This window comes from Panthera pardus, unplaced genomic scaffold (genome assembly GCF_024362965.1).
Source record: "Panthera pardus isolate Hobbes unplaced genomic scaffold, ASM2436296v1 HiC_scaffold_13, whole genome shotgun sequence".
NCBI lineage: Eukaryota > Metazoa > Chordata > Mammalia > Carnivora > Felidae > Panthera > Panthera pardus.
This window is the reverse complement of record NW_026526688.1, coordinates 58,953,380-58,976,070: the sequence shown is the minus strand read 5'-3', so window position 1 is coordinate 58,976,070 and position 22,691 is coordinate 58,953,380. Positions and strand designations below refer to the sequence as shown.

The 22,691-nt window shown below is 36.1% G+C and overlaps 1 protein-coding gene and 1 pseudogene across 4 annotated transcripts in view; one reads left to right on the top strand and one right to left on the bottom strand.

Annotated features, from left to right (window-relative positions):
- CLCN3 (chloride voltage-gated channel 3) overlaps positions 1–22,691 on the top strand; it is a 96,892-nt gene that overhangs the window by 34,699 nt on the left and 39,502 nt on the right. For 2 of the 4 annotated variants that reach the window (XM_019441020.2, XM_019441022.2), the window contains exon 3: positions 22,036–22,193. In XM_019441020.2, the coding sequence (XP_019296565.1) occupies positions 22,036–22,193 (158 nt within the window). Of the gene's footprint in view, positions 1–4,779; positions 5,037–22,035; positions 22,194–22,691 lie in introns of those variants that run through there. The other 2 variants (XM_019441021.2, XM_019441023.2) reach the window with 2 other exon arrangements.
- LOC128776527 (39S ribosomal protein L30, mitochondrial-like) lies at positions 17,236–17,721 on the bottom strand (annotated as a pseudogene).

The window sequence follows — 22,691 nt, the reverse complement described above, 5'->3', positions numbered from 1 at the left end:
TAATCTGACACTTCTGATAATAATAATTTAGTTTGAGGATTCAAGGAGGTAACTTTTTGTTAACGTTTATCTCATAAGTGATTTATAAGCATTTCATTAAAAAGCATCTTATAGAAAATTTAGAACATATACAAAGGTACAGAGAAGAGATTATGTGCTTTTTGTTCTCAAGACTTAAATAATTATGAATTCATGGCTAATTTTGCTTTTTTACTACTTTCTATAATTTTGAAATAAATTGGAAACCTTACATTATTTTAGATAGATACACTGTGATAGAGTCTCACCCTGATCAAACTTTAGTCAGGCTCATTTGAATTCTCTTCCCAACCAAGTCTCAACTGTTGGTCTTATGTTGTCTTGTTTTTGTATTGCTCAGTTTGGGCAGTAATCCTGTCAAGTTGGCTTAATCCTGTACCTGTTGTCAGAATCCTGTACCCTCAACACCCTGGAGTTCCACATCCCTCACTATCTTCCAGGTGATGTCCTATCACCCAGGGCTGCCTTCAGCCAGAATCCTGTTAGGTCTGCTTAGTGAGAATCTCTCTTACCCTAGGTGTTTCCTCTTAATAATTATTTTTCTATCCACTGAAAACCCCCACCCCTTCTCCTTGGTTGTGAATTCCCGCTTTTTCTTGTTATATTGGGAATTGAGCCAAATTCTGTATTGAGATCTCTTTTCCCCTTTTGCAGTAGTCTTGAATAAGATTTGTTTTTACCTGTTTTAACTATTACACAGTTAATGTATTTCCTTATGTATCTCTAAAAGATAAGAATTCTTTTATAGGCTATTGATGAGGTTTTGAGGGGATCTGTAGCTGATGGACAAGAAAGAATTCTTGAGATGTCTTAGGTGCAAAGAGGTTATTAAAGCATGAGGACAGGACCCTTGGGCAGGAAGAGCTGCACTGGGGTTGTGAGGAATGACTGATTATATACCTGGGAGTTGGGGCATTGGTAAAGGCCCCAAATCCCAAAAGGACTTTCATATGCTAAAGACACTGGAGGCTTTGCTATTGTTGAGCTCAAGTTATTTTTCCTTCTAGCAAAACATTAACATAAGGACAATAGGAAGTTCCTGGAGGAATGTTTTACTCTGCCTATCTCAAGTATTTGTCAATGGGCTACAGGTTATAAAGAATTTATTTTATCTACATTTTCTTCTTGCCTTTTTTCCCCACATCACTGTGGAGGGGAGGGTGATGTTAGGGCTGCAGGAAACTGAGTCTGTAGGCTTCTGGAGATTGCCTTTTTTTCTTGTAAATCATTAAAATCATTGCAAACTGATGGAAACTTCTGTCCTGCTTGACTGTAATCTCTATCAGTTAACCATTTATTTTTCTTTTTCCTTTGTTCTTGGGCAGCCTGGAGTGCCTGAGGAATATCACATATATCCTACCTGGGGGTTGGGGCCCGGGTGGAAGGGTGGGGGGAAGGTGGTTAACTTGTGCTTTGCCCTCAGCTTCTTTGGCTCCCTCATCATTATTACATCTAAAATATAGTTGCTTAAAATCACATATCTTGCTTATTTCTCATTTCTTCTGTTGTTTCATAAAAATTTGTACTTTGAAATTGATTTATCTTTTAATACTTGTTTTTTTATTATTTAAAATAATTTTATTTAAAAAAAAATTTATTTATTTATTTCGAGGTGGGGGGGAGCGTTCAGGGGAGGGCCACAGAGAGAGAGGAGAGAGAATCCCAAGCAGACTCCATGCCATCAGTGCAGAGCCCTACATGGGGTCAGTCTCATAAGCCGTAGACCATGACCTGAGCCAAAATCAAGAGTTGGATGCTCACCTGACTGAGCCACCCATGCACCTGTATTTTTTTTTTTTTTTTTTTTTACTTCTAGAGAAAGAGAAAGAGAAGCATGCAAGGGAGGAGAGGGGCAGAAGGAGAGAGAGGAAGAGAATTTTAAGCAGGTTCCACACCCAACGTGGAGTCCACTGCAGGGCTTGATCTCAGAACCCTGGGATCGTGACCTGAGCCAAAATCAAGTGTTGGCTTTTCAACCAACTGAGCCACCCAGGCACCTATTGTTTTAATTCTGTATAGGTCTCCCCACTTCCTTTTTTTTTTTTTTTCCTGACTATATTTTTCCTGACTATAAATCTAATGTTGAAGATTTCTTGGATCATATATGTTAGAAGGGACTTAAAGATTGAACATTGTAGTACTATAGTCAAATATATATGTAGTTATATATGTATGGTTAGAATACCATAGTCATCTATTCTGCCTCCCTGATTTACACATCTCAGAGAGGTTGTGGTTTATCTAGAATCCCACATCAAGGCTGAGGTTAGAATTGAGGGTGCATTTGGGAGTAGAAATATCTTCCCCTTCTGAATTTTTAAGTTCATTTTTGTGCTACCATTTTAGTGTGTTTATTCTTCAGAGGTTCCATCTGGAGCATTGTCCCCTTATGGAACTCCCCCCCCCCCCCCCCAGTTGTGCCTTCGAATTCTTAAATTTGTCTTTTCTTCTCTTTCCACTTGAGCTCCATGCTAACTGTAATTCAGTTTCTTAAACTGACAATAACCAACTCTGTGTCAAAGTCCTCTTTTGCCACACCTTCCCATCTACTTTGTCCTTTTCTAAAGTACAGTTGAAAAGCACTTTAGCTTGAGTAGTCATTCTTTTAAGCAAAAGTGGCAGCCATGGGTCTCTTAAGCATGAGATTTGATTACTTTTGAAAATTTTTTCAGCTTTCAGATTTATTATTACAAAAGTAGTATAATTATTAAAAATTTCAGTAATAAGTAATATATTTGTCTAAAAAGTAAAACCGTGTGGAACTATATATAGTAAAAACCAAATGTACCATTAACCTCCCCCACTTCTCTTTCCTTCCTCAGTAATAACAATTACTAAGAGTTTGGTGTGTCTCATTCTAGACCTAACGCTATACAAATACAATTTCTCATTCTAGACTTCACTCTATACAAATACAGTTATGTGTTAGATATACATAAGTTTTGTTCTTTAAAAACAGTTGAGACTATATTTATGCTACAAAACTTTTACTTATGCAACATGGTCAATATATTTTATAGGGAAGGTATTCTTCCTCCTCTAGTTATTGCTAGCTAGTTATAATTTTCACTTTTCCTTTTAGACCAAGTTGTCAATCAGGAAAAACAAGTTAAGAGAGTGCCTACAAATACCAGGAAAACTTACAGATAAATTTTCATTTTCTCTGAAAGGTGTAGAAGAATATCATAAAAACTAAGTTATTCATAAATGCTGTATAGCATATATATATATATTTTTAAAGTCTTATAATAGTAGAATATACATACCAAAAGACCACGGAGGAAGAAACTTACATTGGTTAATTTAGTAAAGTCAGCTCTTTGTCAAAGCTTTCCTTGCTTAAAAAAAAAATCTAGGAGAATTTGAAAAATACACAAAACAAAAAAAGACCCACAGTCTTATGATAAATGTTAATAGTTGTAATCAGAATTAGATAGATATTCCTAGTGTCTTTATTATAATAAATAAAGTGTCTTTATTCTAGACTATATGCCTTTCCCATATTCCTTTTTCCTAAATCTCAGGTAAGCTTTTATAAGAAGAGCTAGCTTTCTGAGGTTCACACTTTTTGAAATATAAAACTTTAACCTAATTTTAAAAAGGATCTTGAATAACTTAATGTACTGGACAAATAGAATTAGTCCCTTCTCTTTACTGCCATCTGAGTCGTTTTTTTCCTTCTCTAAACCCATTTCTCATATAAATGTCTTGACTAGGAGTGGACCTTAAAGGTTGGCTCATTCAATACTTAGGAAAATAAATTTTACAGAACCTCTTCGTCGTGTGGAATTGTTCTCATCGACAGCACATGTTTATTTAGGGGCACTGCAGCAACATAGCTACTTCAGGAGAATCTCTTAGTCTAGAGGAATCACCTCAGAGAGAGCTGTAAAAATGTAAACTCATATTAAACGAGCATCAGCTTTTTTATTTTGGAATGACAGTTTGAAACGAAGAGTTACTTTTATTTCTGAATCCCATGAAAATTTTTAGCAAAGAGACAATCGGAATACATTTTGGAGACACATTTTACTAAGCCTTTTTTTGAAGCACAAATCTTTGTGAGGTAGGAAAAGTAGGAAGAAAGAGAAAAATTCCTATCTAGTAAATCTTTTTGCGTAGTTTCCACAAATAATAGCTAAGTTATTTGGTATGTTTTCTACTCAAAAGCTAGAATGTGTTATTAGCTAGTTCCTTGAAGGAAGGAAACAAGAGGCTGCTGGAGGGGATTAGTGAGATAAAACACTTCAGCTGTTCAGTTACTAAATTTTTAATCCACAATAGAGGTCTGTAGTACAGTTTAGATAATTAAGAATAGACTTTTAAAACAAAGTCTCTTGAAGGCTTTGGTATGTACATAAAAATTAATACATTTATATTATAAAGTATTGCAATCTTACTAGTGTGTTTCTCTCATTTTTCTACATTAGAATTGAAAAGAGGCATTGTCTACATCCAGTATTTCCTTTTCACATCTCTGTATTAAATATTTGGTTTCCCTTATATTTATTTTAAAATGAAAACGAAATAATGTTTCTATTGTTTTACTATAGTTGCCACTGATGTTCTAGAAGCTGCATGGTGAGAGCTTTAAAATTCTCAAACCAGTTTTGTCTGTTACACTTGGAGCTTAGTCATCATCATACGTAGCAGGACCTGATTAAGAAGGCTGTTCCGCCTCTAAGCCTTGCTAGATTGTAGCCACTAGCAACCAGGCTGCAATAATTTCCCTTTGATGACATCATCCACTGTGGAAGAACCCAGTTGCTTCAGCGAGTCGAACTACATACAGTTCTAACCCTCATCAAATATGGCATCTCCCTCGCCCGCTGGTGCAGGGGTGGAAAAAATGCCAGTGTTTTCTTAAGCTAGCGAGCTTTTCTTTTTCTTTTTCTTCTTCTTTATAAAAATTCTAATCATGGATGCTTCTTCCGATCCCTATTTGCCTTATGACGGGGGAGGAGACTGTATTCCCTTGAGGGAATTACATAAAAGAGGTAATACCATCCCCTTGCTGTGAATCCTCTGTTGGTATGTTTTGCATGTGGCTGGGTGGTTCTGTAGTTTAAACAGGTTTTGGAATGTCCTTTATATATTGTAGTGTGTTGTTTAGTTGCCCTGGAATGTTAGTGAGGAGCAAATGCAGCCTTCTGAATGGCTCTGTAGTCGTCCCTGATTGTTTTCTCTGTGCAGATTAGTACTGCTTCAGAGCACATCGGACTGGGACTCCGACTCCATCTTCTGTGTGAAAATCCTCTCTCTATTTAACTGCGAAAATGCATTAATCCGCTTTTATAGCTAACTGGAGTCATGTTAGCACCTAAAAAGTAATGTTTTTCTTCCCTTTGGAAAACTTATGTGTTTCCTTTAATTTACACAGAGAAATAGAGTGTGTGTCTGTGCACCTGTATGTTTCAGCTGCTGCCAGTTACCATGTAGATTTTGCCACAACAAAGTAAATTTATAGTAAAAGCTCTCTCTGCATTTTAGAACACCTTAAGATGGCAATAAAGATGAACAAATTTTTATATATTAATATTTTTCATTTAATATATATTTCAGCTGATTAACATTAACTGCATTGTCTCCTACGGGTATTTTATAAAAATTGATATTATAAAAACATTTAGGGTATTGTTACACATCAGAAAATATAATAGTCACTAGTTTATAAAAACCAGAAAAGCACCCAGCATTCATGTAAATCTTTTGGCAGGCACTGCCTGGGTCTTCGTAAAACTGATTACATGTTAATAAAACTGTCCTTTTAAATTTTTTCTTAAACTATTCTAAAATTAGACTGGTTGGTAGTAGTTCTAGAAAAGAATTGAACCTTAAGAAAAATCTCTTAGCTAGATGATTTCATTTATGAGTCACATTAATTGGAATTACTGTATGAGATATTATAAGCTCATTATGGGTTAACCCAAACTTTTATTTATGAAGCAAATAAGGAAGTTATGATTTTCCTGAGCTTATTTCACCTGTTTTAGTTAAAATACAGTTTGTATTCTGGTAATACTTTCTTTTTTTTAGTAAGAAGTTCCATTAGGATTAGAAAATGTTAAGATATTCAACAAATATTTATTGGTTGTATTGTGTCAACTAGACACTATTTTAGGCTCTGAACAGTTGTAACATTGAATATATTGTTGTATTCTGTTAGTAAAAGCTAACTTTTTAGATTTTGAGAAAAACTATATGAAGATCATGTTAACATATGGTATACTTTCTCTTACAAAGTTGTTTTCCATAAAATTGTATACATATATATGTATACATATTTTAATTTGGGGGGGAATATCTGAAAGCATAAAAAAGAAAATAAGAATTTCTCAATCCTACCACCCAGAAGTTCCCCCCCCCCCCCCCCAATTTTTAATGTGTTCATAAACTCTCCTTTTTCCTATGTTTTTGTCATCCCTCTTCTGGTAAGGATTTCTTTAAACAGGAAGCAATGTGAATGAATGGTGACTGTTCAAATGTCATGGTATTTGCTAATCAGTAATTAAACTGTACAACAAGACAAACTGTGTTTTCTCTGAGCTATTACAACATCTGTTTGCTGATGATGATAAACCAGAAAACCTGGGCTTGGGAAATTTAAATTCCCAGTGTTAAGCTTGACAGTCTTTGACTGAACTTATGATGGACTTCATCTCTGTGTGAGATATGCAAATAATAAGAAATTAGCCAAAGCTTATGTGAGAGTAAAGCATGGTTATTGATGTGATTATTGCTAAAAACATAAGCTTTTTGTTTCTCTTCTATTTTCATATATAGTCTTTTAGGAATCTTGCTTAAGGTCTAAATCAGGCACCCTCTTGTCAGCCCAGATAGGTTCCTTATCCCTTGATGAGACTTGCTCTAATAAGCCAGTGTTGTTTGAAAGTAACATTGTTCAGTCAGTTATTAGGCTCACTTGACTATACTGTGGCATCCTGATATTTATGGATAAGAGGTTATTTGTTTTCCTATAATTTATGACCTATTGTAGACATGGGTCAACACAAAGGAACTGGAGATGTAGAAACAGGCAGCTAGCATAAATGAAGAAAACTGAATTAGCTTTCCTGTGAAGACAAAATTACAATGACTAGAAATATCTCTTGGGACGCCTGGGTGGCTCAGTCGGCTAAGCGTCCGACTTCATTCAGCTCAGGTCACGATCTCGCGCCCCGTGAGTTCACGCCCCGTGAGTTCGAGCCCCGCTTGGGGCTCTGGGCTGATGGCTCAGAGCCTGGAGCCTGCTTCCGATTCTGTGTCTCCCTCTCTCTCTGCCCCTCCCCCGTTCATGCTCTGTCTCTGTCTCAAAAATAAATAAAATGTTAAAAAAAAATTTTTTTAAATAAAAAAAAATATCTCTTTAGGCTGATAAAGAATGAAGAGGCAGATAATCAAAATATAACATTGTGAAGGATATTAATAAAGTAAACATGAATCTGTAACTGAATCTGAGTGCTAGAGTTAGGGATTACCTTTGTGGAGTAAATAAAATTCAGTTCTACTTTTCAAGGTGAGATGGTAACTGATGAAGCTTCCTACGTAAGTTGGTAATATAGAGACTGGAAATGTAAGTAGATTAAACATAGAATTAACATATTGTTGATAGATTAGAAATTAAGATGGCATTTTAGAAATAGCCATTTTTAAGATAAATTTCCTATACAGAAACTATCAAGTTTTTTCATAAAATGTCTCTTCTATTTTTATCAGGAAAAAAAAATAAAAAACTTGGTTCATTTGAATTGTTAGTTTTTCAATACTTTGACCTTTTTCTTTTTAAAAAATATTTATTTTTGAGGGGGGGGGGTGAGAGGGTACAAGAGGGGAGGGGCAGAGAGAGAGAGAAAATCAAAAGCAGGCTCCCAGCTGTCAGCACAGAGCCCGTCGGGGGCTCGAACTCATGAACTGTGAGATCATGACCTGAGCCTGTCGGATGCTTCACTGTCTGAGCCCCCCAGGCGCCCCAATACTTTTACTTTTTCTTAATTTGTTCATGAAGTCTAAGTAGTTTGGTGAGTTGAATTCTTCTCTGAAATCTACCAGATTTTCTTTTTTCTTTCTGGATTTTATCTTTTGGGCCTTGAGCCTCCTTTTACTCTATGAGGGACCTTTAAAACTTATTTGAATATTAATTCATTCAATTATTTATTGAGTTCTTGCGTGTATATATATAGCACTACCAGGTGCTGTGGAGAATGATGGTGGTAGTAATAGTAATATTAATAATAGCTAATACTTTGTATAGAATTTACTGTTTGCCAGATACTTTTGTAGGTGCTTTAGGTATATCAGTTCATTCACATGTAACAAATTCTTTAATCCTCATCACAGACTTGTCACTCGGGTACTGTTATAATCCCCATTTTCCTGTTGACAAGACTGAGGTAAAGAAATAAGAAAGAGAAGTCAGGATTCAATCCAGATAATTTGGTTCGTACTCTCAAATATGAGGAAATATTGCTTCTCACTATGTATATCCCTGTAATACTTGCCATTTGGAGCCTGGCATGGTCATAAGAAAACTTCCCAAGTTTAAAAACAAAGAAACAAACCCCAAGGAAATTAATGCATTTCTAGTGAATCGAATAAAGTACATGGTTTGTGGGATTTTAGGGGAGGAAGAGATCAGTCTGTTTTGACAAGTGCTATCAAAGTAGGCCAAGTTTTCAAGTACCCATGAGAATTTGATACGACATTTCTAGTAGAGAGGATAGAATGAATAAATGCTCTAATGGGTGTAAATTGCCTAGTATGTTGTTCCCTGATAAGTTTTGTTTTATCAGTGGGTCAGTAAAGGGGGTAGTATAGCTAGGCAGAAGAGTGCCAGAGCCTCGGAGAGCTTGAATGCCAGACTAATAATAATCTTAAAGCTCAAAGAGTGGGGCCTAAAATAAAAATTGGGGGTCTTAGTTTCTACCTGAAATTATTTCTTGGTATTCATTAGCTCAGAAATGTATTTGAGTAAGGCTTTTTGTTACTTTTATATATACTATTATAATATATGAGTTTGATCATTTTTATTTCCTCCAAAAAGCATGATTAGTTAGCTGTTTTTACACATGATTTGGAATTCCAGGTGTTAGATGGTATTTTTACTGCCCTGGGGCTCTTTGTAAAATGATTTTAGGATCCAGATCCTTACTATACTTCCATTACTTCTTTTAGCCAACTAGAAAATTAAATCTCTTCCTACAAATTAATTCATCTAATAAGTGTAAATTAAAAGAACAAATATTCTTTATTTGATGTCAGAAACTCTTTGTATTCTAAAACAACAGTATAAAAACAAAGCCCATCTTTTTTTTTTCTTTTAAAGTCTATTTATTTATTTTGAGAGTGAGCACCCGAGCAGGGGAGAGGGGGAGGGGCAGAGAGAGAACTGGAGAGAGAATGCCAAGCACTTTCCGAGGGCTCAAACTCTTGAACTCCCCGAACCAGGAGATCATGACCTAAGCCAAAATCAAGAGTCAGACGCTTAACCAACTGAGCCACCCAGGTGCCCCAAAACAAAGCCTAATCTTTAAATTTATTTTGCTTACAGTATCTGAATTTAAAACCTTCAATAAAATCTGGTTCATATTACTATCTTTAGCTCTATTTTCTAAAAATAACTGACACTTTAATATCTCATGGCTTGTCATTAAGTCAGAAATGCTTTGTGTGTCAAGATTTCAAAATGTGAGCAGATCTCCTGCCACATAGATTAGGTTTATAATTTTGGCTATTTTCCTGGCATTGAGGTCTCTGCTTTGTGCCTACACAAAGCCACAGGAGACTGGTGGTTTAAGTTATATTAAAAAAAATTTTTTAAATAAACATGTTTAATTTGTAAGTTTTTGTAGTCCGTTACAACCTTAATTAAATCAAAAAGATTAATTTTCTGTTTACTCGTCTTGCCATTTAAGAAAGCAGATTTCATAAATCTTTTTATTTATGTAATGTACAAATTATCTTACATTCATAGATAATAAATGAACATGGAATTTGTTTCCAATTATACATTTGTCTTAATATCCACTTTATCATCTCTACGTAAGGATGTGACTTTTTACTTTGGGATGACAATGGAACAGAGGAGAAAACAGTGAATTGGGTAATGGATTCAGCATTGCTGCTTACTCTGTTCAGCTTTAGAATTTTTTTTTAATTTTTTTTTTTAATGTTTATTTATTTTTGAGACAGAGAGAGACAGAGCATGAACGGGGGAGGATCAGAGAGAGAGAGGGAGACACAGAATCCGAAACAGGCTCCAGGCTCTGAGCTGTCAGCACAGAGCCCGATACGGGCTCGAACTCACTGACCGCGAGATCATGACCTGAGCCGAAGTTGGACGCCTAACCGACTAAGTCACCCAGGCACCCCTAGAATTTGGTTTTAATTACCAAATCTTTGTAGTTTAAATAGATCACAAATAAATATGACCGTGGATGGCAGAACAAATATCAAGAGCATATACTTTATTCATTTATCTAGCAGGCATTTAATTGACCAACTACTAAGAACTTAGTACTGTGCTTGCCATTACCTTTTTAATCTTTCATGTGGGAGTCTGCTAACATTCTGGAACTTCCACTATCAACTTACATTTACTTTCCCCTCCCTCACCAGGATGACCATTTCTTATCAGTAGGGTCACAGAGGGAAGGAAAAAAAAGGCACAATGAGGACTAGACTTCCTGTACTTAATATACAGAAGAAACTGGATAGTCAGAATATGTAGAATTTTGGATTTCTGCTGCCTTCTTTCATAATTAATAAAAAGTGTGTATGTTTTGTTTGTATGATAGGACAATAGTCTGCATTATGACTACAAATGCCAGGGATGACAGCTCCCACATCTTTGAGATTGACTCTAGAGATAATGATAATCTTAGTAAATAAATATATGCCTACTTTTTCATCCAAAACTATTATTTGGCTATTCCCCTTTGAGAAGAGACTTTAGGCTGCTGACCATGTGTGACTGAAATTTACAATTAAGCTCAGTTTCAGGTGTAATTTTATTAACGTCTGTATTTTAGTTCAGTGTTTGTCAAATTGCACATTTTAATATGTGGTCATGAAATCAACTGTGTTGTGACCAGTAAAAGAAAAGGAAAATAGAAAGTAAAGTATGATTGTATTTGTTTTCCACAAAGTAAGTATACTAAACTTTGGTTTTACTTGGGAACACTTCTCATTATGTCAGTGAGAGATGTTTCTTGCTGTGGGCCACAGTCAAAAAAGTTTGAAGACCAGTTTCTAAGTATATACCGGGAGAGGCAGTTAGCTCTCCCTGGGGTAAAGGTAGGCTTCCTAAGGCCTTAAAATGAATCTGGAGCAACCTGACAATGAGAATGGGATGTGTTATTGTCGTAGACCCCTGCTAAAGCATAGGGACATGAGTGGTGGTAGCAGAGAAGTGCCCATGATTGCTATTGCAACAGTTTTTCATTTCAGCATTTTAAGTAATACAGGACAAGTTGTCTGTAACCAGAGACAAAGAGGGATAAAAATGGTGAAGGGTAGGATTGTATTGTCTGAAAGCAAAGTGCAACGTGCATAAGTGTTTTGGGAGAAGGCACTACCTAAGAGTCCTTAACCTCCTCAGAAGTGTGTCCACATTATCTTATACATATGCAGCCAAACTAACCATACAACTATTTTTAGGCAGTGTTACATAGTGGTAAGAAATGCCTTTGGAATCAAACTGCTTAAATTTGAATCCCTGTTAACTACTTAGTATGTGTTTGACCTTAGGTATATCCTTTAACTTTCTGTTTTGTTTTTTAATTTAGGAAATGGAGTATTACCTATTTCATGGGGTTGTTGTGAGGATTAAATGAGCTAATATGTGTGAAGTGCCAAGAACAATGTCCGATGTGCCAAGAACAATGTAAATATTGTTTGTTGTTGTTAGATACCAGATATATAACAGCGTCTCGCTTCTAGGTGGGAAGGATTTTTTTTAATTCTGATGTAGTCTAGTTTATCTGTTACTTCTTCTGTCACTTGGGCTTGGGTGTTTTATTTGCAAAGCCACTGATTGCCTAACCCGAGGTTACAAGCATTTACTTCTATGTTTTCTTTTAAGAGTTTTATAGTTTTAGCTCTTACATTTAGGCCTATGATCTGTTTTGAGTTAATTTTTATATATGGTGTGAGGGAACAGGTCCAGCTTTATTATTCTTTTGTGTGTGGATAGCCAGTTGTCCTAGCATCATTTATTGAAAAAAGGCTAGTAACTTTTTTACTTAGATTTCAGATATTAGTTAATGAATTTTTGTTTACATAGGTATGTATGAATTTTTTTTATATAACTGTTTATAGAAGCATGTTTCATAATAACCAAAAGGAAGAAACAATCTAAAGGTCCATCAGTGGATTAATGGATAAATAAAATGAGGTATATCCATACGATGCAACACTAATAATAAGTAATGAAGTACAGATACATGCTGCAACATGGATGAACCTTGAAAACATTATGCTAAATGAAAGAACCCAAGTACAAAAGACTACATATTGTACGATTCCATTTATATGAAATGCCAAATAGGCAAATCCATGTAGACAAAGTATATTAGTGGTTGCTAGGGGCTTAGGGGTAGAAAAGATTGGAGAGGGACTGCTAATGGGGTATACAGAGGGATGTATGGATTTTAAAAAGTTCTGCATCTGGGGAAAAAATAAACAAGACAAGGAACTTCTCTTATCAATAAAGTTATTTTTGCAAGAAAACTGCAACCCAGTTAACAGTTTATCGATTGGAGAATCTTTCCTGTTTACTGAGGTGTTTAGTGCTGACCCATGAAATATTGTTGGTGATATTTGAATAACAAAATGCCCATTTCATGGAAAGATTGTTATTGACCATAGATTGATTTTAGAAATTTGTTTCTGTGTCCATACCAGCTGGGCATGGTGAATTAAGTTACCTATTAAATCTACAGGATTTTTGCCCAATATGTAATTGTAGAAGAGCTTATTGTTGAAGTTTGTAAGACATTTTCCCCCCTTCTTTGTCATTTTGTCAATCTTTGGGTTAAGAATATCGCCACATGAGTAATACAAATGAGTAATATAATGCAGCATGATGAAGTTTTAAATGCCAGAATATTTGAGCAGAAACAATAGCTCATGTTTATTGATTTTTTGTTTGTCAGATATATTATTAGCTATTTTACATGATTTATCTCCAGTTTACACATAGTACCCTAAAAGTGGGTGAAAAAACCCACCTCTAAGAGGTTAGTAAGCAAGTTGTGCAAGGTTATACAGCTAATAGGTGACGGAGCTAGACTATGACTGTAGGTCTTTGTGATCTACAAGTGCATTAAAGTCACAGTGCGTAAAGGTCATGGAATTTCTCTACTGGGTCACTCTGAAAAGCAGGCAGTCTTTTCTCCAGTCTTTTTGCTGTTGTTTTTCAGCCATTATGTAGTAGAAGGGTAATCATTGGTATCTGGTAGCCAGACCTCCAGAAAAGTTTTTCAATTTTTTTCTCAAATTTGGGAGCTACCACTTTCAGATTATACTTTCTTACAATACAAGTACCAGGAACTATCCTATATCCTTCTGAAGTTAAGTCATTGAAATTAATAGACTCCCAATGTTTTTGTAGCACTCTGCTCAAGATTTACATTTCCAGGAGATAGAGTTGATTAGTCTAACTTAGATCTAGGGAGGGGAAGACACCTTGACTGATGCTGTCACCAAGACTGCATGCAATGAGGAATAGAAGTTTCCTAAAAATAATTGGGTTCTGTTACAGAAAGAAAGGAAAGGGGTTTCTAGGTCAATAAGGGACCATTATACAAATAATAATCCTAATCTGAGGACAGCTACTGGTTAATGTGGTTATTTTAAGTTTGGAGACACAGCTGGTCATTGATTTGAATATCTGGGCATGCAGCTAGGGAAAAATGTTAAGAACAAGAAAAAAGTTAAAAATTTAAAAATTAATTGGGAAAGAGGATGACTGATTAGGCTCACATGTTTACTGTATGTTCTGTTTGTAATGCAAACTAACCTGGAGGTTTAAATTACACTATGTCACAAGTATAGTAATTTGAAGTACATTAAAAATGATGTGCATATGCATTTAATGATATGAGATAGTTTTTGGTAAGTATGGTAAGTAATAAAGAGCTTATAACTAAGTATGGCTAGTATGATGTCATCTATATTTTTTCTTTATAGGAAAATGTTAAAAGGTTAAGAAAGTGGCCAGTTTAACTATTACAACTCTTGTTTACTCGACTTCCTCTCCTTGCTTCCCCAGCAAACCTCTGTAGTCATGTAGGATTGGTTCTTCATCTATTCTTTTCTCAGGCCATGTCTTATTGCAGAAACTCTAAGCCTTTAGAAACCCAGAAACCTATCATAACTCAAAGATACTTTAAAATTTTTTCCTTTTCTCTGGATTTTAAAAGCCTAAATTTGAAACTGAGAAAGCCTGCTTGAGATTCATTCATTCATTCATTTTCTCTCCCTCCCTCTTTCTCTCTCTCTCTCTCTCTCTGTCTTTCTCTCTCTCCCTCTCCCCCTGCCCCTCCCTCACTCATGCTTTCTCTCCCGAAATAAATTATAAATAAATAAATAAATAAACAAACAAACTTAAAAAAAAGAGAAAGCAATCCCATTCACAAATACATCTTAAAAACAAAAAAACCCCAGGAATAAATTTAACCAAGGAGGTAAACTTTCTCAGTTTCAAATTTAGGCTTTTAAAATTTTCAGACCTGTATTCTGAAAACTATAAGACACTAAAGAAAGAAATTGAAGAAACTCAAATACATGGAAAGATATGCAGTGCTCATGGATTCATGTGTTCATGGAAGACTTAATATTGTCAAAATGTCTATACTACCCAAAGCAATCTACAGATCCAATGCAATCCCTATCAAAATAACAATAGTATTTTTCACAGAAGTAGGACAAATAACCCTGAAACTTTGAACTTTTACTGAGTTCAAAGAAAGGCATTATCAGGGTAATGTGGCCTGACCACCTTTATTTCATCCCATAAATCTCTTTGTCTTATAGATTCCTTTTGAGATACCACTTTAGGAAAGCCATATAGTAATTTCCTAATTAGCCAACCCTGTAAGTATTATTTTAGGAAAGGGAGAGATGTAATTTATACACACACACACACATTATATTCATGTAAGTATGTACTTTAATTTGCACAAGATACATGCTTCATTCATGTGTAAGATGAAATTGAGAGGTAAAGCTGGGTCACATAAGCTGTTGCTTATAAAAATTTTATTAGCATACATAATTTATTTGTATTTGTCTCATTTTAATATATGTAAGTTAAACTTTATAAACAAATCTAGGTTGCAGTGAACTGTATAAAAAGAAATGCTGTGTTAGGAATATTTAGGAGCGTCTGGGTGGCTCAGTAAGTTAAGTGTCCACTCTTGATTTTGGCTCAGTGCTCTCATGGTTTGTAAGTTCAAGCCCCATCATATTGGGCTCTGTGATGACAGCATGGAACCTGCTGGGGTTCATTCTTTCTCTCCCTCTCTCCCTCCCTCCCTCCCTCCCTCCCTCCCCCCCACCTCTCCCTCCCCCCCCCAACCTGGTTAAAACAGGCATGTGCACTCTCTCTCTCAAAATAAACAAACTTGGGGCCCCCCTAGTGGTGCAGTTGGTTAAGCATACAATTTCGGCTCAGGTCATGATCTCACATTTATGAGTTTGAGCCCCACATTGGGCTCCATGCTGACCATGCAGAGCCTGCTTGAGATTCATTCATTCATTCATTTTCTCTCCCTCCCTCTTTCTCTCTCTCTCTCTCTCTCTGTCTTTCTCTCTCTCCCTCTCCCCCTGCCCCTCCCTCACTCATGCTTTCTCTCCCGAAATAAATTATAAATAAATAAATAAATAAACAAACAAACTTAAAAAAAAGAGAAAGCAATCCCATTCACAAATACATCTTAAAAACAAAAAAACCCCAGGAATAAATTTAACCAAGGAGGTAAAAGACCTGTATTCTGAAAACTATAAGACACTAAAGAAAGAAATTGAAGAAACTCAAATACATGGAAAGATATGCAGTGCTCATGGATTCATGTGTTCATGGAAGACTTAATATTGTCAAAATGTCTATACTACCCAAAGCAATCTACAGATCCAATGCAATCCCTATCAAAATAACAATAGTATTTTTCACAGAAGTAGGACAAATAACCCTGAAATTAGTATGGAACCACAAAAGACCACTAATAAATAGCCAAAGCAATCTTGAGAAAGAACAACAAAGCTAGAGGTTTGAAATCCCAGATTTCAAATTATCGTACAAAGCTTGTTCTTGATCTTGGTGGAAAAGCTTTCAGCTTTTCATCATTGAGTATGATGTTAGCTTTGGTTTTGTCCTATCTAGTCTTTATTAGATTGTAGTGTGTTCCCTCTGTACCCACTTTGTTGAGAGTTTTTATCATAAACGAATGTTGAATTTTGTGAAATGCTTTTTCTGCATTTGTTGAGATGATCATATCATTTTTATCAGTTTTGTTATTGTGGTATATTACTTTGATTTGTGGATATTGAACCATCTTTGCATCCCTGGAGTAAGGTCTACTTAATCATGGTGTGTCATGCTTTTAATATATGTTTGAATTTGGTTTGGTAATATTTTGTTGATTTTATGCATCTATGTTCACCAGGGACGTTGGTCTGTAATTTTCTTGCTTTGTAGTGTTTTTGCCTGGCTTTGATACCAGGATAATGCAGGCCTAACAGAATGGAAACACTGAAAGCTTTCCTTCCTTTTCTGTGTTTCAGAATAGTTTGAGAGGGATAGGCATTAACTCTTCTTTAAACTCCTATTTAACTTTTCTTGGATTTTATTTAGTAATCCTTTTGCAATTATAAACCTTTTTTTTTAGTATTTAAAATATATTTTAATAAACACTTTCACACTATCTTTAAAAATAATTTTTTTTAATTTTTTTTTTTTTTTTTGAGAGAGAGTGTGAGCAGGGAAGGGACAAAGAGAGAGAGGGAGAAACAGAATCTGAAACAGGTTCCAGGCTCTGAGCTGTCAGCACAGAACCCGATGTAGGGCTCAAACTCACAAACCATGAGATCATGACAAACCATAAGTCAGACCCTTAACCAATGGAGCCACCCAGGCGCCCCTTACACTTTCTTTAAGTAAAAATAATTTATGTTTTTAAAAATGAAATTGCTCTGGCATTAGGACTTGACTGCTTCCTGATCTATAGGGTTTAGATGCCACCACATTACTAATTCCCCAGTGTTCTTGAGGCATGTGTCATACATGTCCTCCTCTGCTGGAAGTCCTTGTGGCAACCTCGGGGACTTGATTCTTATCAAATGTTTAACCACTTTCAGTTTTGCATTACCTGAAGGGCTAGTGTTATGAACTTGAGGAATATGTGCTTTTTCTAACCCAAGCATCTTTATTATATCTTTTTCCCAATATGGACATCTTTTTCTACTTTTTAGTCTGGTAACAATATTTAGCTTATGAGGGTGCTATAGATTCCCGCCATATTTTTCATTATCTGAAGGTGAAGGCTGAAACACTTTATCTGGAATTCTTGACTTGGTACATGTGTGACGAATCCAGTCTGTACAAATGAGAGACTCCACACCCTTCGTCACAGTTTGTAGCTTGTCTGGGGGCCTCTGAACTATTGAGCTCAAAATCCCTGCCATGAATGTGATGACTGCTCTCCTCAGAGATATGAGAAATAGGGGACAGATCTGTGGGGCAAATGTGTCTTGGAAATGGAGACGACCCCACCTCTGTAGTTAAAAAATGAAGGGAAGCAGAGCAGAGGACAGACCACCAAGTGCAACACTCCACAATTACAAACTTTAAATTGAAAAAAAAAAAATGCTGATTTCACATTCAGTGTGATGTCTTTCAATTTTCGGTAATAGCCCTGTGTAATGAGTAAGAGGACAAAAGGAGAGAAATTAAAGCCAGATTGAAATGTCTGCCTTTCTTTTCCTGGGGATTCCATTTAATTAACTTGACCAGAGCCAAAGAAATATTCTAGTCATTGCTGTCTGAGCAAAAAGTTTTTATTTTACTTTCATACCAAAATCTATCTTTGTTACCATCTAAGCCAATTTGATAGCAGGAGTCACAAGAATGACCCAGACTTTTTTTAGAAATAATTCAGAGGGGAAACAGTGACTCTGTTTCTGTGGGCTCCCCCAAAACCAAAATACCAATCAGTACTTCTGCCTATAATCTGCTTTTTTCCAAACACCATTGCTCTGTTATGTAGAAGCAAATAGAGGTGAAGGGACAGACTGACCTACAAACAGCCTGTTGGGCACACAAACTGCTCTGGCTAATTCTCATGCTAACATGTTCTGTAGCAGCCTCAGTTCTAAGGGGCACTACCTAAAAACCCCAAAGCACAAAACTTTGGTTCACAAGGTCCCCTGGTTTAAAGTTTTATTTCTGGTTTTCAGACATTTTGAATTGCTACATAGTTTTGTAAATTAGATGTCAGAGTAGTTTCTGCAGATTGACTGTTTGAAAATCATTAAAGACAAGACCCAGAGAGTTAATGTAAATCTTTTTTATTGTGTTGCTGTACCTTTTGCTACCTCATAAAAAACGGGTGTCTGCTTTTCTACTTCCTGGCTTATGTCTGTTAGAGTACTACATGCTTCATTTGCTTATCATCTTTGTGGTACAAACAGCTTGACAATTCTTATCTTGCGGCTGGTGATGTATTGTGTGGATGTATGTTAAGTGATACAGAAATTTTGCCTTTTAGTTTTTGAATAGAAGAATACTAATTAAGATCAGCAGTCCGTGTTCTGGAACTCTATGCATATAAGGGCAACATGGGGTGGGGGAGTTGGAAGTTTGCAAAATATTACATAGTAGAATTAAGAAAAAACATTTTCTTTTCATTTCAGAGATGTTGAAAAATAGTAAAAAGAGGGGCACCTGCGTAGCTCAGTCAGTTGCCATCAAGAACATCCAGCTCTTGATTGTGGCATAGGTCATAATCCCAGTATTGTGGGATTGAGCCCCGTGTTGGGCTGTGCACTGAGCCAAGATTCATTCTCTCTCTCCCTCCCTCTCTCTCTCTCTCTCTCTCTCTCTGCCCCTTTCCTCAGCTTGCACTCGCTCGCTCTCTTAAAAAAAAACAACAAAAAACAAAACAAAACACAGCATTTTTCTTGGTCTACATTCTACTAATCCAGCAGCACGTGTTCTGTTCAGGTGTCATGTCTTTTGAGTCTCCCTTAGTCTAGAACAGTTCCTTAGTCATTCTTTGTCTTTCATTACTGACATTTTTAAAGAATGTAACCCATTATTTTGTAGGATTTCGCTCAAATGGGGCTTATTTTATTTTTCCTTTGGCCGGAAATGATGTTGTCATATCAGAAGGCCACAGAGTCTTTTGACATGTCCCTCCAAAACCATCTTTTTAAATAACCAGTTATAATATTATATGGAAAGCAGAGTCAGAGATTCTCAAATTAGTCAAGGCATTATAAATATTCACTATATTCTCCAGTAGTTATTTCCCTAAGAAAATTTGTGGCCTTTCAGCCAGCTTTTACCAAGTGGAAACTGCGAGTAAAATCAGGGCAGAGAGAAGAAAGAGCTAGTGTACAAAAGTATAAGGTTGTTTTATGTAAATCAACATGGGCTCTTGCAGAGATTGGGTTTTTAAACCCTTAGCCAAGAATGATAAATTATTTATTCCCGGAGTACTTCTGCCAAAACACTGAAATCAATATACTATTATTTTTTTTAGAAGTTTTACACATTCCAAGGCAAATATTCAAATATATTAAATAGGGAGGTAAGAGAGAACCCTCTTCTACTTGGTAGAAGTAAATAGACATTAAGTTTATTAGTTCAATATTCAGTATTACATTGAAGTCAGGGACAATATTTTTATTATCTTTGTATCTTCTATCTAGAAGAGTGCCATTAAGGAGAAGATTCTTTTTAATTTTTTTTTAGATTTCATTTTTTTTTTTAATTAAAAAAATTTTTTTTGACGTTTATTTATTTTTGAGACAGAGAGAGCATGAACAGGGGAGGATCAGAGAGAGAGAGGGAGACACAGAATCCGAAACAGGCTCCAGGCTCCGAGCTGTCAGCACAGAGCCCGACGCGGGGCTTGAACTCACGAACCACGAGATCATGACCTGAGCCAAAGTCGGACGCTCAACTGACTGAGCCACCCAGGCGCCCCTAGATTTCATTTTTAAGTAATCTCTACACCTAACGTGGGGCTCGCATTTACAATCCCAAGATCAAGATCTACCGACTGAGCCAGATAGGTGCCCCAAGTAGAAAATTCTTTTTTTTTTTTTTAACTTTTTTTTTTTAGTGTTTATTTATTATTGAGAGACAGAGAGAGCATGAGCATGGGAGGGGCAGAGAGAGGAGGAGACACAGAATCCCAAGGAGGCTCCAGGCTCTGAGCTGTCAGCACAGAGCCCGATGTGGGGCTCAAACTCACAAACCACGAGATCATGACCTGAGCCAAAGTTGGATGCTTAACCGACTGAGCCACCCAGGCGCCCGTGAAAATTCTTTTTTTTTAATTTTTTTAACGTTTATTTATTTTTGAGACAGAGAGAGACAGAGCATGAACGGGGGAGGGTCAGAGAGAGGGAGACACAGAATCCGAAACAGGCTCCAGGCTCTGAGCAGTCAGCACAGAGCCCGACGCGGGGCTCGAACTCCCATACCGCGAGATCGTGACCTGAGCCGAAGTCGGACGCTTAACCGACTGAGCCACCCAGGCGCCCCTGAAAATTCTTAATAAATGTCTTCAGTTGACTTTTGTTTGTAGTGTAGAGACTTTAGATTAAGGGTTGAGCCAAATGCTGCTCTTCACCTGTTTCATAAATAAAGTATTATTGAAACACAACCATACCCATTTATTCTAGATTGTCTGTGATTTCTTTTGTGCTACGATGGCAGAGTTGCATTGCTGTGACTATATGGCCTCCAAAGCCTAAAGTATTCACTCTCTGGCTCTTTTGCTGACCCTCCTTTTAGATTATGAGCACTTGTGCATTAATTTTTGTTTGTTTGTTTTCCTTCTAGAGCACACAGTAAGATGTTTTACCACACTGTGCATAACTTACGGATTTATGCAAGTGTAACTGCAAGAAAAATTTTTGGAAGTGGATAAGCTGGGTTTGAGAGTGTCTGTGTATTTTAAATCTCGGTAGCTTTGCCTTTCCAGAGGGGTTATACTAGTTTATACTTTAATAATTTTCTGGCAAGCCCTCTTTCCCCATAACTTTGCAACTCAGTGCATTAGCCAGCTTCTTCATCTTTACCAATCTGATAGAGGAAAATGATATTGTAGGTTTGATTTGCATTTCTCTTTTTTTGGGTTGGATTGAACTTTTTAAATTTAAGAGCCATCTGTATTTCTTTTGTGTGTGTGTGTGAATTGTCGTTCACTGTCCTTCCTGGTACCTTTAAGTCTCTTACATTTATAAATATATAGTGAGCACATGTCAAAGATTTATTTAATACTAATGAGGAAACTAGCTTGGTGACAGATGACTTAGAGGAGGATATGTGAGACAAAATATCAGTGAATGAAATTTTCTTACAGGGAAAAAACAAAATACCCCAACACTACAACTCTAAGTATTATCTTTTCTACTAGATGAAATTCAGTTATGTTTTTTGCCAGACAAAAGCAGATGTTTTCAATTTATCAATCTTCTTTAAGTCATTATTCAACTTTACAGAGTCTGTGCCCTAATCAATAGAAAATAAAGTCCTTTGCCTCAGGCTTATTTTGATACTCTAGTATGGGTTTAAAGAGACCTGCTACGGTCTTTTTGCCTTATTTCTAAGTTTTGGATAACTTTTTTTGATGTTTTCCTTTTTCCGTTTTATTGCCTTTCAAGTGATCCTGTTTCTTTATGAATTACTAATGAATTTCTAAGAAGCTTATGTAGTTCATCATTGTCTCTCATAAAGCATATTCATTTTTCTTTTTTGCTTTGTAGGAACTCATTATACAATGACAAATGGAGGCAGCATTAACAGTTCTACACACTTGTTGGATCTTTTGGATGAACCAATTCCAGGTGTTGGTACATATGATGATTTCCATACTATTGATTGGGTGCGAGAGAAATGTAAAGACAGAGAAAGGCATAGACGGGTAAGTGTTTTCACTAATTGTTAATATAGTGCATAACTACATCATTTAATAATATTTTTGCCAGTGATCTCAAGCTGCCAAAATATATATTATGCATTAAAGTACATTTCGTTAAATTTCTACATTTTATAAGTATTATATATTTTTTCTCTATATATGTAATTAAAAACATTTTTTTAATGGTTATTTTTGACAGAGGGAGAGAGAGAGACAGAGCATGAGTGAGGGAGGGGCAGAGAGAGAGGGAGACACAGAATCTGAATCAGGCTCCAGGCTCTGAGAAGCTGTCAGCACAGAGCCCGACATGGGGCTCAAACCCACCAACTGTGAGATCATGACCTGAGCTGAAGTTGGATGCTTAACTGACTGAGCCACACAGGTGCCCCTCTGTATATGTTTTTTTTTTTTTTTTTTTTTTTAATTTACTTCTGGGATCAATCCAGAAAGGATTTGAGGTAGCTTAAAATCAAGGAAGTGTAAGTACTTATAAGACAAAAA